Here is a 15,040-nt window from a genome sequence, read left to right as displayed (position 1 = left end):
GTCCAACTGTTTTGCACTGTTTGATTTTTGCAGTTGAGGTTTGCTTTGAGAACCTGCAGTAGAAAGATGAATCACAAAACTGTAGACAGGAAGCAGAGTCTTTTAACACTCAGTTGCTTCAGAGCTGTCTTTGGCTTTCTTTTTTATGATGTCTAGGTCAGTGGTGGCTGATGGACTGATGGGTCTTGGCATTCACTACCAGTTGACGTGTTCAGAGATGGATTCAGAGGTGCTGAATGTGTGGTTCAGGCCAGCTCTGCTCGTTGTAATGACCAAATCTGGCTACTTATGCACAGTAGGAACAAAATTTGAGTCTGTTGGGATCCCTGGGATTCAATAAAACCTACTGTTCTGTAGTAGCTTCAGATGTTGACATCTGTCTCCAAGTCTGCTTGCTTTCCTTGCTACTACTGGAACTCGGGATGTTTTTATGTTTTCTTTTCTCATCATGGGGTAGTCACAAAACAACCTGCTGAGCAAGGCTTTGTAACAAACCCCTGACTGGTGCAGTGAATTAGCCAGTTAAGAGCTGCCCAGTATTTCATTCTGAAATGGATGGGTTTGGTTTTCTCAGATGCATCAGAAAGGTTAGTGGAGGGTCCTTCCTGCCAGTTCTTACACACACCTAGAGTTTTAAGATTTTCTGAAAAGACCTCCCCATCTTCTAGGAAGCCATCTCCAGCTTGGGTGAAGTAAACAACTTTTTGCCTGCTGTGGCAGTAAGGAGAACTTCTCCTAAACTGCAGGAGGTGCAGCCCTGCCCTCCAGCATTTCCCCAGTGCTCACATCTGGGGTCTGTAAACTTCAGCTCAACTGCAGAAGCAAATGGAAACTTTTAAAACCAGGTCAAACGGGCCATGCCACAGAGGCTGATGAACAAAAGCAGATGTGTCTTTCAATAATAGCCACTAGATTTAATATTCCTTAGTTAAAAGAAAATTGTCTATTCCACAGACTAAGATAATGGAATAAATAGTTTGCTCTGGTTGTGTTTCTGCTAGCCATCAGGGTATGTTTTGGCCTAGGTGGATGCTGAACAACAACTTGGATCTGAGGCAAAATGCACTCATGAATGGAGGATCATGATTGCAGATCTGAAGACATGACAGAGGGAGGAGCCAATCTCTGTGCATCTCCAAGCTTAGAAGAAATATCTTAAGGACTGCTGAACCTGCCTAGCTGCCTGGTAGGAAATCACAAGGTGTTTGTTTTTCTATCGTGACCATTAAATTAAGTCCAGGATAGGGAAAGATTTACCAGGTTATCCAAAAGAATGAATAATGTATTTGTCATGTTGCTGTCTTCCTGAAAAATACATGTGGTGTTAGTCTTAGGAGGTGTGTGCAGATGTACTCAACAGACTCACTCTGACCACTAGAGGCATGTCTGCATGCTGGCTTTTAATGATGATATAAATAATTTCCCACAGTGTGAACTAATCCCAGGTAATACATTTCTGGACAAGCTCATAAATACATCCCTATCCCACAGGTTAGCAGACAGGGGCAGGACTAGTTTGCTCCCACCAACAGGGCCCTGGCTTATTTCCACACCCCCCAGAGCTCCTTGTAAAGCTGACACAAGCATTTTGTGTTTCAGGATTGCACCCTGAAAATATCCCAAGTCAACACAGGGACTTCTGAATTCTGTGCAGCTGAGCTTTCCTTGGAAATACATTATTGAAAGGCTTAAACTCTGATGATGAAGGTAACATGTAAGACTTGTTAACAGTCTACCAATAGATACTACCAGCTTGGTTTGCTCCATGTCATGGGTAGTTAATAGGAGTGCTGAGCCCAGGCTGCTGCTGGGTGGGAGGAAAGTTATAGCCAGATGTGAAATGCAGCTGTGCTGCAGGCTCTGCTGAAGGGAAAGCAACTTCTGGACACTTATGGGTGATTGTAGTTTCTTTTGAAGCTGTGTGTACATGCCCTCCTGAGGAGGAATGGCATTGGGGTTCTTTGATGGGTAGGAGTTTTGTTGAGGAGGGAAAATATTACCATTTGATGTCCAAGGAGAAGATGGTGCTGCTGGAAAAAAAAGAAAATGCTTCAAAGTGTTGACTGTTCTTTGAAAAACTAAGCAATCCAGTGTTCTTGTCTGATGCTTAAAATACTTAAAAAGCTACAGGCTGAAAATTGGAAAGCCCAGCAGAAAGATTGCTGTGTGGTTTTGCTGTCTTGCAATAAATTGAGTAAAGGCTTTTCTTCTGAAGCCCTTTTGTCTGAAGATACTTTCTCCCTTCACGTGGCACCCACAGCAGTAGGACAAGTCTTGGCTGCTCTTTGCAGCTGACTGTGTGCCAGGCAAGAGCATCAAGGGCTGCAGAAACCAGCCCAGTCCATTGACAAGTTTTCCTTTGGCTTGTGGAAGCTCCCAAAAAAAGCAGCTCTGTGTGCTTTTGCCCTCACAAGTGAAGGCCAAAGGATGTCTCCAGATGCCAACCTTCTGAAGATCTGCGTTAGATGGGGAGGGAGATTAGATATTGTTGGAAGATTTGGGATTTTCACTGAGTACCAGTTGGCATAGTGTGGAGAGCCTGAGTTCATGAAAGTGCCCAAAACTGGTCCCCTGAGTGTATCAGTGGAACATATTTGAGCTGAGGGGTTGCTATAAATAATGACAAATCAAGACTCGGAGGGATCAACTCAAAGTTCTTCTTGTACTTTCCCTTTGGAAATCTGCCCTTCCCATTTGTCTACCTGTCCTTTGCTCAACCAACTTCTTGTCCATCCTATCTGCAACACATAGGACCCCATTTCAATAGCTCTTAGTTGTTCTCTTCTCCCTTGTGAGACCTACAGAGAGCCAAGCAGGCAGCAGGGGTTTGATTTGAACATACACTAAGGTGACTTGATTTTTCTTTGTTTACTGTAGTTTGGTCAATTCTCAATGAATCTGAGTCAAGTTGACAACAATCCTTGTGCTCCTTGGCATCATCTCTTACCCTCTGGCTTTCATTTCTCACACTTGCTAACAAGGCTGAAAAATCTCCTTGCAATCTGCTTTTACACACTGGCCCACTAAGCACTACTGTAATTCTAATAAATAATAATAAATTAGATATACTGTTATGGATATTTGGACTCATTAATGGAGAAGGACCTACATGGCATGTGTGTGCAAATGTGGAATTTTGGCAAACTCCTGCAGTAGTTTGTTGTCTTCATGTTGTAAGTAAGATGTGCTAAAATAGTCTACTTCTAAAGGTGGTTCATTTGGTTCCAGGTTCCCTTTCTTAGCTGGTTTGTTGGGTGTTTCTGCTGTGGGGTGAGGCCTGAGTTGTTCCTTGAGCTTTATTTTTCCATTGGAAAGGCTTCTTCACTTGCTTCTTCTGAGTACAGGAAAGACGTGGGCTGTGGAGCAGGTTCCACATGAGCCAGATCTCAGCCACTTTCAGACTGTGAACTACCATGAGATCTTTGTAAAAGCAGGGATCAAAGGTCTGCAGGTGTGGGGCAGCAGAAGGCTTGACAATGCCAAAGGTCTTGAATCCTTCATGCAGAATGGGTTTGAGGTTGATTCTCTGTAAGCACATACCCAAAAAGACATCATCAATGGGGAAGAGTTCCACCTCTCTGCAAGCCCTGGAGAGCTTCCTCATGGTGCAGCTGGACAGCAAAAACCCTCCTCCTCCTGCATAGGCTGGATAGATGCTTAGCCCATACATGGTCTCTGGGATGTAGTATTTGCTCTTCCGGGCACGGATGGGGCGGGCGTTGTAGATGATGTCCCCAACAAAGAGGTCTTCAGTGGGGTCATGTCTCTCAAGGAAGTCAACAATGTTCTCGACGTTGACAAAAACGTCGGCGTCACCTTTAAAGATGAACTTCACGTTGTGGCAGAATTCGGCAGCCCAGCTCAGGAAGTGGATCTCCTTCAGGGTCAGGTTGAAGAAAGTGTCCATGAAGTCCCAGAGTAAAATGTCATGGTATGTCTGACTCTCCTGGTGGATCAGGGTCTCCCATGTTGCCAGCACTGTCCTGTTCTTTGGTGTTCCCAGGAGGAACACTCGCTGGATCTGCTCCCCATTCACCAGCCCCTCCCTGCCCCAAGTTTTCCGGACAATCTCACGTCTGTCAAAGTCTTCAACTACTGATTTGATAGCAATGAGCAGAAAGGGACCTCTGGGTGTTTTCCTGCATTTCTTGGGCTGGTTAATGAGGAGATGGAAGTTCCTTTTATCCTTGTTTAGGAGATAGCTCTTGAAGTTGAAAGCAGAGTCGGTCACCAGGGGTGGAGTTGTGGTTTGGACCTTGTTGGCCACTTCTGGCTGTCTGACACGAGGAGTTACTTGGGGCCTGGGTACCATTGCCTCTGCTGGCATCGATCTCCAAGGTGCTCTGGGGTCAGAGAGTATTTTTGGTGTTACTGAAAGCTTCTTCTGCCTTGGCTCCTTGTTTCCTGCTGGGACTAAATGTTCCAGCTGGGAGTAGAGTACAGAGCAGAGAGCTACCAGCAGGAAGAGGGTACAGATGGCATCCCCTTTGAGACGAACTCTCATTGTCTCCGTGGTGTTTCTGGGCTTGTTAAAAGCTGGGTGTGATCTGCTGGGCACCAATGTCCATCTGTCAAGAAACACACAGCCTGGTCAGCAAGGGGCACTCAGCACCTTCAAAGCACACAGGCAAGACCGACTGAAACACCAGTTGAAAAAACCAGCTGCAAAGTGCATTTCGCTCATGGAAACTCTGAGACACTTTAAGGAACGTGCCAAAAGGCACATGGGTCACAAACCTAACACTGATCATAGTGCCCCCATCCATCATCCTGAAAACCACTCCCTGAGCACAAGGTGAAATCAGCCCTTCCTCCCACACCACTCTCTGTTCTGGCAAGGGGTGGGACTTGATCTCCAGAGGTCACTTCCAACCCTGACCGTTCTATGATTCTAGGATCACCTTTTGTAGAGAGAGGACAAGGGGGAATGGATTAAAACTGGAAGAGGGGGATTTAGGTTGGACATGAGGAGGAAATTCTTTGGTGTGAGGGTGGTGAGAGCCTGGCCCAGGTTGCCCAGGGAAGCTGTGGCTGCCCCATCCCTGGCAGTGTTGAAGGGCAGGTTGGATGGGGCTTGGAGCAACCTGGGCTGGTGGGAGGTGTCCTTGCCCATGCAGGGGGGTTGGGACTGGATGATCTTGAAGGTCCCTTCCCACCCAAACCAGTCTGGGACTCTATGATGATATCAGAGATTTCACTGCTTTGGGAAAAGCAGGGTGAAAAATGATGAACAATGCCATTCTTCCATAAATAATTAGGGGTTTAATTTTATTATTTTTTTTTAACTTATTGACTGTTTCTTGCTGCTCCTGCCCTTTTTGGGTAGAAATGGGAAGGCACAGAGCTGGCTGGGGAAGGCCAGCCTGTCCAGCAGGAGCATGTTGCTGACATTTCCCTGCATGCAGAGCCAGCTCTCCTAAACCAACTCTGATTTGTGCCTTCAAAATGAATGCATTAGGCAGGCACATGGATGCACAGAGGGCCCTTCTGCTGCCAGTAATCTTTATAAAATATGAAAGCATTATAAAGAATTTCCATTAATAAGGTCAGGAGGGACAGGGGTGTTTGGCCTCTGCTGAATCACCCTACCTGGTAAGCAAGAGGTGGGCAAATAAATCCCAGTACACTGAAGCAAGGCAGAGCCTGGTGTCAAGGATGTCTTAGTCCAGTGTCAGAGATGAAGCTGCCTTTTGAAATACAAGATTTGATTCCTCACTTACAGCTTTCCCAGAGATCTGCCTCATTTGATCTGTTCTTCACCTGCAAAGAGAAATAGAAATATATATTTAAAAGAAAAGAATGAAATGTAAGAAGGCAGAAAGCAGCATGGAACCATGGCTCAGGGAGAGAGCTGGGCACGTGTAGCTCCAGCAAAGGCAGGTCCTCTCATCCCTGCTAGATAGTCCACACAGTCAAGCCCTGTAGCCTCTTTACTGACTCAAACACCTACTGGGCAGCAATGAGGTTGGTAATAATTGTCATCCAACATGAGGATGAGTTGAAGCAGGACCTGCTTTACTCCAGTGGCATCTGTTTGCAGCAAATCCTGCTTCCCTGCCACAGATTGCATCACCCACCCCGTGTCCATTCACCATCCATTTTGTATCAGCCATTATCTTTTGGAAGATCAAAATCAGACTGAGGAGTCTGTAGTTATGAAGTGTCAAAACAGTGGCACAACGTGACCTCCAGACCCTGTGGGATCTAGGCAATATTTCAAGACCAATAAAAAAGCAAGATTAATAAGCCAATTGGTAATTTATTGATTATTTTTTGGCCAGCCCCTTTCAAATTCTTAGATGCACATTGCTTGAACCTCATAATTTAAAAACATTTTGCTTTCTCATTACCAGTCCATTGCATCTCCATGTTACTGTTGAAATGGAGAGTATTTCATCATCCTGTGCTGTCTGCTATCTTTTTCCCAAGTGCAGCTCCAAAATATTTACTGACCTCAGCTGCTTTGTCTCCAGTATGACTGGAAACTATTTTAGCAAAAGGCTTATCCGTGCCTTGCTAAGGCTCTTTGCATTCCCAGTGGGTTCAAAATCACTTCCTCCTTGTCCTGATGACCAGGCTTTTTTGCCTCAGGCCTCCTTTCTCACTATTTTCTGGCCTCTGATAGAGGTTGCTGAGGTTTTCTCAATTTGTTGGCTTTTTTTACTGGACTTTTCCCTTCTCTTCTAGGCTGGGCAGATATTTGAACCAGCATAGCTTTGGTAGACATACCAGGATTGTAGAATTCTCACTGTCCTTGCATAAATTGTTGTTAAAATGCTTGTAGTTAGAAGCTGTTTTCTGCTTATGCTGTTCCTGCCACATGACTTGGCTCAGAACTCTTTTCAGCCTCATGAAACAGGCTCTTTTAACACACATAGGGTGTTAGTTTGCATTTTACATCTGTCGTGTGCAAATTACCCTTGGCATGTCCTGCTTGTGGTGCTCTGCTGTGTTTCAGCTCTGTGCTAAATCATCCTTTCATCTTTCCAGACATGGTTCCCAGCAGGCTTTCCCTCCTCTTGCCTTCAGTAATTTTGAAGGCAAGCTCCAGGGTGTGAGAAAGTGGTCCCAAAACACCCAGACTGAGAGAGTCTCTCCCTCTTCTGCCCATTGTGAGTAAGAATTTCTGCTCGGTGCTGTTGAGATGCTGAAAATAAGGACCCTGTTGCAAAAAGCTTGTGAGAACTAAAATGGAGGTGGTTTTGCTCCTTCTGGTGTGGTGGGATACACATTATTGGCAGGGAAGCTGGGGAGGGGCTTTTGACAAGGGCTTGTAGTGAGAGTGTTGTCAGGACAACAAGAGGACAAGGGGGAATGGATTAAAACTGGAAGAGGGAGATTTAGGTTGGACATGAGGAGGAAATTCTTTGGTGTGAGGGTGGTGAGAGCCTGGCCCAGGTTGCCCAGGGAAGCTGTGGCTGCCCCATCCCTGGCAGTGTTGAAGGGCAGGTTGGATGGGGCTTGGAGCAACCTGGGCTGGTGGGAGGTGTCCCTGCCCATGCAGGGGGTTGGAACTAGATGATCTTGAAGGTCCCTTCCAACCCAAACCAGTCTAGGACTCTACAACTGAGGTGCTGCACAGCCCTGCTCTGTGCTCTCCAGAGCAAGCAGGAGATGTGGAGCCCCTGGTGGGATGGATCACGATTGTCTCATCTCTTTCCTCACTATCATAGCATTTTTTTAATGTACTTTTTTTTTTAAATGCAGAAGTTTGATCTTATTTTAGCTGCCAGGCTCCAGATGGTAATTAAGGAGCTGGATGAAAGTCCTGGCCCTTTCCTGTGTTTCATTTTGTTGGCGAGGGTTTGGAATAAAATGTGTGTGTCGTGAAACTTGTCATTTCCGTGACTTACAGATTTATCCTGCCAGCATCTCAGAATCTGGCAATGAGCACCCTTGGAAAAGCCAAGAAACCCCCTAGATTGTTACAAGCCTGGGCTGATAGCCTGAATTTTCTTCTGTGTTTTCATTTATTGAAAGAAAAGGATCTGAAATAACGATTGTCATGCTGAAATAGAACAGGTCGGTGCTGAATACAGACATCTCATTTTCAAAAGAAGCTTCCACCCAACCCTTGAAGTGATTCCCTGATTGAATTATATGGATTTTGCAGACTTTGATAGATATTCCCCTTCTTTTGAAGGAAAAACCTTTGTTTATTACACAGGTGAGAACTCTATCCATGGGTGTTGTTGTGGGAAAAGCTGTCCTGTTTTTGAATTCAGAGGGATTGATGATTCTGGCTGACACTCCAGTGTGTCTTAAAGCCAAAAAGATTATTCATCCACCTCGACACCAGGGGAGAAAAAAACATTACAGGGCTGTCAAAGCCAGCAGAAAATATTTGATGCCAAACAAGAGAGATGTGAGCACAGCAGAGGGTTTCTCAGCACAGCATCTCACTGCACGTCCACATCCAAGGTGGATGTGCCCCTGCTTCCTACGTGCCCTGGGGGATCTCCATCCATCCAACCTGTGAAATGGAGCCTGGGGCCTTGGGGAATGTGGGCTTAGCTGCCAGAGCTGCTCCAAGCTTGGAAAAACAGGTAGTTGTCCTGCTTTGTGTTGGCTACCCAGGGATGGCCATAGTAGGGCTCTTGAGTCCAGCTCGAGCAGGTCTGAATGGGATGGCGGGACAAGGGGAAGAAGCTGAGCAGTCCCATATCCATGAGGTGGCAACAAAGGGAGCCCATATGTAGGGAATGTGCTGCAAGGACCAAGGAGTCCACAGCCTGCATGGCCACAAAATGCTCAAAAGCTGGAAGTGGTCAGAGCTGGGCATGGCTCCCTGGTGAGCATCCAGGCAGGGAACCTGACCTGCACTGCTGCACGCTCGGGCAGAGGGCCCAGCCCTCAGCCTGGTTTTCATTTATTTGAGAGGAGGCTTCTGAAATACAGCCAAGGAGTGCTGCAGTAAGAGCAATTTAATGATGATTTTTTTAAATTTTAGTTGTGGTTAGTGTTTTTTTTTTATTTTAAGTTGCTAGTTCTTCATTCCCAGTTGAATGACGTGAAGCCTTGAGCTCATCCTGGAAATGTCCTTCTTTTGCAGCAGCTGTCATGTCTCCATCACTTGGCACTTCTGCTCACATGGGCCCAGCTGGGGAAGAGCCTCTGGATCCTGCCTCTGAATTCAGCCAAGAGCCTTGGTGATTCTGGGATGTTGCTTTGTGCCTTGAGGAGTGGTTATTCAACCCACCCGGCCTTGGGAAAAGCAGCTGTGATAGCAAAGCAAGCTGAAAATGTTCCTCTACACCAAGAAAAAGGGTGAAAAGCACAGCAAAGAGCTCTGCTGCATGCTTGTCCCAGCACAGCTTATGGGAGCATCTGTCCCCACCAAGCACAGCTGTGGGTTGTCCCTGGATCAACTTGCTGAGAAGAGTTTCCAGCTCTCTCCTGGCTCCCATCCTCACTCCTGAAGCTGCCACTGGTAGGTTTGGGTTGGGCAATGCAGGGGCTGCATACATTGTGTGAGGCCATGCAGTGTGTGGGGCTGTGGTTGCTGATGGAGATGTCTGGTCTGTTTCTCTGTAAAATGAGCTAAAGAAAGTGCTGGGAATCCAGCACTGGTCACTTCAAGGAGTTTTTTGCCATCCTCAGGAGAACTTGAAAAATTCTGGGTAGCTGGGGAGTGCTTTGAAGCTTCAGGTTTTGGATGTTGGTTTTCATTTCATGTTGGTTGAATACCTTTCATAAGAACAAAGCTGAGTTGTAACACCCAATGCTGGAAGCTGAGACCCAGGCTCTGGCCTGCTGTGGGGAGCTCCATGTGTCCCTTTTCTGCCTCAGTTTTCCCACCCTGCTTCACTCAACAAGAGCAAATCAAGCTCCCATGCCCCTCTTCACCTTGTGCTGCTGTTCCTCTGCCTCCTCCTGACCCTGTTCAAGATCCCACCAGCAACCACAACAACATACCCTGTGCCTATCCTGCAGCTGGGGCTGTGTAAAATCCACGTGCACAGGTTAGCTTTGTCCAGGACATTCAGTTTAACTGCACTGCTGCCTGCCCAGCCACCAGTAGCTCTTCTTTGCACAGGGATCCCTTGCTTTGCTCCCTTCAAGCCATGCTGGGCTGCCATCCTTCCCTTCCCCTTGTAGGAGACCTGATGTGAAGCACTCTGGGCCAAGGTTGCAGACTCTCAGCTGAGTTATCTCAGCGTGGGTCTTGTGCAGGCAAAAACTTGTCTGAATGTTGCATTGTGTGGTTGTCTGGGTTCCTTGTACCCACAGTCACCTTCCAGTGCTGGGTTAGTTCTGCCCCACAAAAACATTGATGAAACAACTCAGTTTTAACTGTTTCAGCTGGTTTTGGAGTGTTTGAAAGGGGAAAAAAATATCTCCATGTTTGACTTTGTTCCTTTCCACGTTTGGGTGTCATGTCACAAGTTTTATTCCTGCATGGTTTCTTTTTTGCTTTTGTTTCTCTGGTTTGGATTCCCCCAGGGAAAGTCAATACAAGTCATCAAAGTTTATGCTTCAAGTGGTTTTGGTGCCAGACAATTTCTCCTCTGCATGACAGGGTGTTTGTGGAGAGGTCTCATTTGGAGCTATAGGATCACAAAGCCATGGATGATTTGATCATCTTGACTAGAAGACAGGGCAGGCTGAAATACAAGAGCTGCCCTTTGGCACATTGGTTAGGGCAAAGCCCCAGAAAAATGAAGTAACCAAAACAATCCCTGAGCTGCCTTAGCAGGAAAAAAAAAAAAAAAGAGCCCATTTCATTCAGCTGCTTGGAAGTTTGGAAGTCTATAAAGAAACTGTGAGAATAGGCTGTAGGGTTTAATTAGCTGAGTGTATTAAGAGAGCTTTCCCAGGAGCTGGGATGGTGAGGCAGAGGCTCATGGTGCTCCTCCACACAGCACAGTGCTGCTGGGACACTGCTGGCCAGGGCCACCATCACAGCTGGGCACAGTGTCCCCAGCACAGTGTCACTGCTGCTGCTTGTGTTGCAGCACCTGGAGGCACAAGCTGTGTTGGTGGAATCACTGCACAGACATGCAGGCCCTGCTCCAGAGGCCCTTTCCAACTTTCCTGTTGGAGCTGCTTTTCAGGCCAGTGTAAAGGAGCGGATGAGATCCCTGCTGTTGCAGGACAGGGTGCCTTTTTTAACCCTCTCTTTGCCCCAGTCCTGAAATACAGGGTTGCATCAGCTTCCCAGCTGGATGGTCACATTTTATCACAGTCTCTCCCCGTGTCCCTGCCAGCCTCACCTTCCCAGTGCCAGCCACACGTTAGACAGCTGCTTGCAAGTGGCTGCTGTGGCTGTCTCTGGGCAGCTTTCACCCCAGCCAGTGAAGGTTTTATGAAGGACACAAGCTGAAATGCTGTGCAAGGCTGGAGGGGGATGCTCTTGTGTACAGGGGTCCCAAAAAGGAACTTGCACCATTCCCAGTGGGGAATGGCTTGGAACTGTAGCAGAAGGCAGCAGCAGTTGTGCATGGAGCCCCAGTGACCTGGGCATCCCCACCACCTCCAGGAACACCAGCTGCCTGCACCACCATCCCCACCACCTCCAGGAACACCAGCTGCCTGCACCACCATCCCCACCACCTCCAGGAACACCAGCTGCCTGCACTGCTCCTCCTGTTGCCCACGGGTGAGTCCCTGGCACACACAGTTTGGGGGCTGCAGCTCTGCTGTTGTTTAGGCAGTGCAGGATGTTTCCCCAGCCCTTTCAGGGCAGGACTTGCCATCAGCAGTGCCTGTGTAGGACCATGTTGCTGTTGGTCATGCCGTGGCAGGCCCCAGCAAAGGGAAAACTCGAGCTGCTCCTCAGGGCAGCACCACATCTCTAGTGGGATGTTCAGCTGCCTGCAAGGCAGGAGAAGGTAACACACAGTTACCTTCTGCAGGCATAGCAGCCTTGAGAGGTACTTTTCTAAAATCCAGATGCAGGTTTGGGTGTAGGAGGTGTGATTTTCAGAATTATGGAGAGCCCAGCAGCAGCTCAGTTCACACCAGGAGTGCTTGAGGGAGACAGGCCCCTCTGGGAGCAGCCGAGTGCAGGGTGAGGAACTTGCCCTCTCTCTTCTTGCAAGTGTTCATCTCCCTGGGCCCCAGGGGGAGAAAAAAGCCCTGCAGGCTCATGGAGGGGTAAGAAACAGCCCCACTGACACAGCCACCCTCTTTTGCCAGCCTTCCCCAGGCTGCAGTGCTCACTGCCTCTTCAGCTCCCAGACCCTCTTCTGATCTGATACAACATGAACCCGACGTGCCCCCAAATCCAGCAATTAACAGTTCATTAGCATGGACTTATCGTTACACCCCGACCTGAACAGGAGAGGAAGTACATGCTGACTTGCCCCACTCATTTCCAGGATGATACCCAAGGCATAAATTGATCAGAATCCACCCCGAGGCTGTTAAAAAACGGGATCAATACCTACTCGTTTCCCTGTGACTCAACTCCCTCTCTCTTTGCAACGCTAGAGAGCTTGAACGTTCCCACGTTTTGCTGAAAGCACACCAGAGTGTGACATGGGGAAGGTTCATGTCCTTTTCCTGACAAGGAGTGGCTTGTAAATGTAACGTGCCACCACTGGAATACATTCATGGTCGAGAAGAAACCCCAGCTTGCAGCACCAGAGGTGTTCTCTAAAGAAACCCCAACCTTTCTTCTGTAAAAACAACCTCAAACACACAAAGAAAGTTCCTTGGGAAGCAAAGTATGGAGCAGAGGTAGCAGGGCTGGAGACTGCACGTTCAGAGCCTGTAGCCACCCCTGCTGCCTGTTAACAACCACAGTCCAGGTTGCTTGCTGCAACAGGGCAAAAAGAAAAGCCACGGGTTGCAGGGAAAGGAATCAGGAATCAGGAAGGACAGACTCCCGTTCCCGCTGCTCGCTGCCTTACCCGCCCCAACCCACCCCGATCAAACATACATAACAGATACTTACATCCCATTTGGTAGCACAGATCCTGTGTCCCCTCGGTAATGTCTCAGCAACGGGCTGCCAAGTAGGCACATCTGGATGTAGTTAGTGTGAGACATTCCTCAGCCTTCCAGAGAAACCAAGGAAATCCTCGCCGAGCGCAGCCGCCCTCGTCCCCCCGCGCTCCGGCCCGGCTTCGTGTTGGACCCCAGTGAAATTCCCAGTGCTCCTGTGCCCGTGAGAGGGGGGTGTGTGTGTGTGCCAGGGGGGGCTGAGGGAAGCCCCCAGGCTTCCTCCTCACACACACTTGCTGGCTGGAGCCTGGTGGAAGGAGTCACAGCACCGGGGGACGGAGCTGGATCTGCTTCCAAGGGCTGACACGTGATCGGCGGGCTGGGGAGCGCAGATGGTTCCAGCACTGCTGGGCCCCGTGGGCCTGGGGGGGACAAGGCAGGGATGGAGGTGCTGAGGGACTGAAGGCCAACTCCAGCAAGTCTTCTCTTTTAACCAGTTAAAAGTAACAACCACAAAAAAGCCTGTATTTTTTTTTTACTGTAACATTCTTCAATAGGAAACGTGCTCATTTTTCTTCCAATCCCACCCCCCCGACTTTGGCTTGATTATGATTATTATTTTTAATCCCCTCGTGATTATTTATCTCCAAAAAAGCCTTGAGGTTGGCTGGGTTCAGCTCAGAAGGAAAATCCACTTTGGGGGCTGGGTGGTTTGTGTCCTGATAAGGGAAATGCTGGCAGGAGGTGGGAGCTGAGCCGTGCGGAGGCTGCACGTGTGTCCCTCCCAAACCTCCCAAAACACTGAATACCAAAACAAAAAAACAAACCATAACCCACCCATTTTTATTTCCCCCCCCCATTTAATTTGAATTAGTTAAAAATTAAAACATTTTTATTGGGAGCCCAAGCTAAATTGCCATTGCTACCCATCTGCAGCCGTAGTGTTTCCTGTCTCTGCAATGGAAAGAATGACCCTCATCCCTCTAACAAAGGCCCAGACCACAGCCCCACTAGTGTGCAAAGCTTTTCATTTGCAGTGAACTTGTCCTAAAAGCAGGTGTTGATCTATTCTGTTGCTTTCACCCAACTATATTTTCAACATAATGTAAAAAGGCTTTGTTCTCTAAGTCTCTGTGCTTTTTTTCTTGTGTTTGTAATTTCAGCCCAAACGTTTTGCTTTATTGAACACAAGGTTCCCCTGAAGAGCTGTCACGTGGATGGGTTCCTGATGAGCAGCCACCAGGCCCTGAATTCAGGTGCTCCAGGCTGGGAAAGCCTTTTCCTCCTGGTCTCCAGCTGCCTGAAACAGAACAGCTCCTCCCTGAGCAGTGCAGCTGATTGGGAGCCTCAGCCATCATTGTCACCCAGCTTCACACTTTTCCCTGCACCAACCCAAGGTACTTTTATCCATCTCCTCAGCAGCAGTCCCAGGCTATATTTTTCATTTCTCCTCCATAAGGAAGCAGATGATGGCTGTGGGGGCAAAAACTAGTGTCTGCCTTTGTTCAGAGGGGCTGGCTGTGGTGGGGACTGCTCCCCAGAACCACTGGGGACTCACAGCAGGTATTTCCACTGCTTTCCCCCACCCAGGTTTTGGGACCTACTACCACCCTTTTTGTTTGCTCCCATGGAGTAACAATGAAAACAGAGGCTTTCATTGCCACGTGGTGCCTTTGAGGCTGCCATGGCTTGGAGAGCCATGCAGGGAGCTGGGAGGTGGAGGGGTTTTCTCCATGGGTTCTTCTACCTGGTTGTTGTCCCACCTGTACCTTGTTCCCTGGGCACCAGTGCATGGCTGATCCATTCTTCTCACTGCCAGCAAAGGTGCCCCTGGTCCATCCCATGGCATGTCACTCTGTCTTTAAGGATTGGGTCAGTGATCTCATTGACCCTGACCAATAGGTCAGCCCCATTGATTCATGGCTTTACATCTCCTGTGGCCCCTCTGCAGAGCAGAGCCCTGCTCCCTGTTGCTGTGCCCTGGCAGGCATCAAGCCATGAGGTTGGGAATACAGCTTTGTGGGAAATCAAGAAGGGCTGATCTTGTGATTTTTAAAGTACTGTCTGGGATTGAAGTGATTTGGGGTGAAACACTCGAGTTCATGGCCAAAGGAATTTCCCTGGGTTCAGCTGTCAGGTCAGCCAGTGGCCT

The 15,040-nt window shown here is 48.2% G+C and overlaps 1 protein-coding gene across 1 annotated transcript; it reads right to left on the bottom strand.

Annotated features, from left to right (window-relative positions):
* Positions 1-1,414: 1,414 nt before the first annotated feature.
* On the bottom strand, positions 1,415-5,652 carry B3GNT9 (UDP-GlcNAc:betaGal beta-1,3-N-acetylglucosaminyltransferase 9). Its single transcript, XM_051629282.1, has 2 exons — positions 5,590-5,652; positions 1,415-4,568 (listed from the first exon to the last, which is right to left on the bottom strand). Exon 2 carries the CDS (start codon positions 4,502-4,504, stop codon positions 3,239-3,241), a length of 1,266 nt encoding a protein of 421 aa, XP_051485242.1. The 5' UTR covers positions 4,505-4,568; positions 5,590-5,652; the 3' UTR covers positions 1,415-3,238.
* Positions 5,653-15,040: the final 9,388 nt, after the last annotated feature.

The sequence above is a fragment of the Apus apus genome, chromosome 11, assembly GCF_020740795.1.
Source record: "Apus apus isolate bApuApu2 chromosome 11, bApuApu2.pri.cur, whole genome shotgun sequence".
In the NCBI taxonomy this organism is placed as follows: Eukaryota; Metazoa; Chordata; class Aves; order Apodiformes; family Apodidae; genus Apus; species Apus apus.
This window is presented reverse-complemented; position numbering and strand designations above follow the sequence as displayed.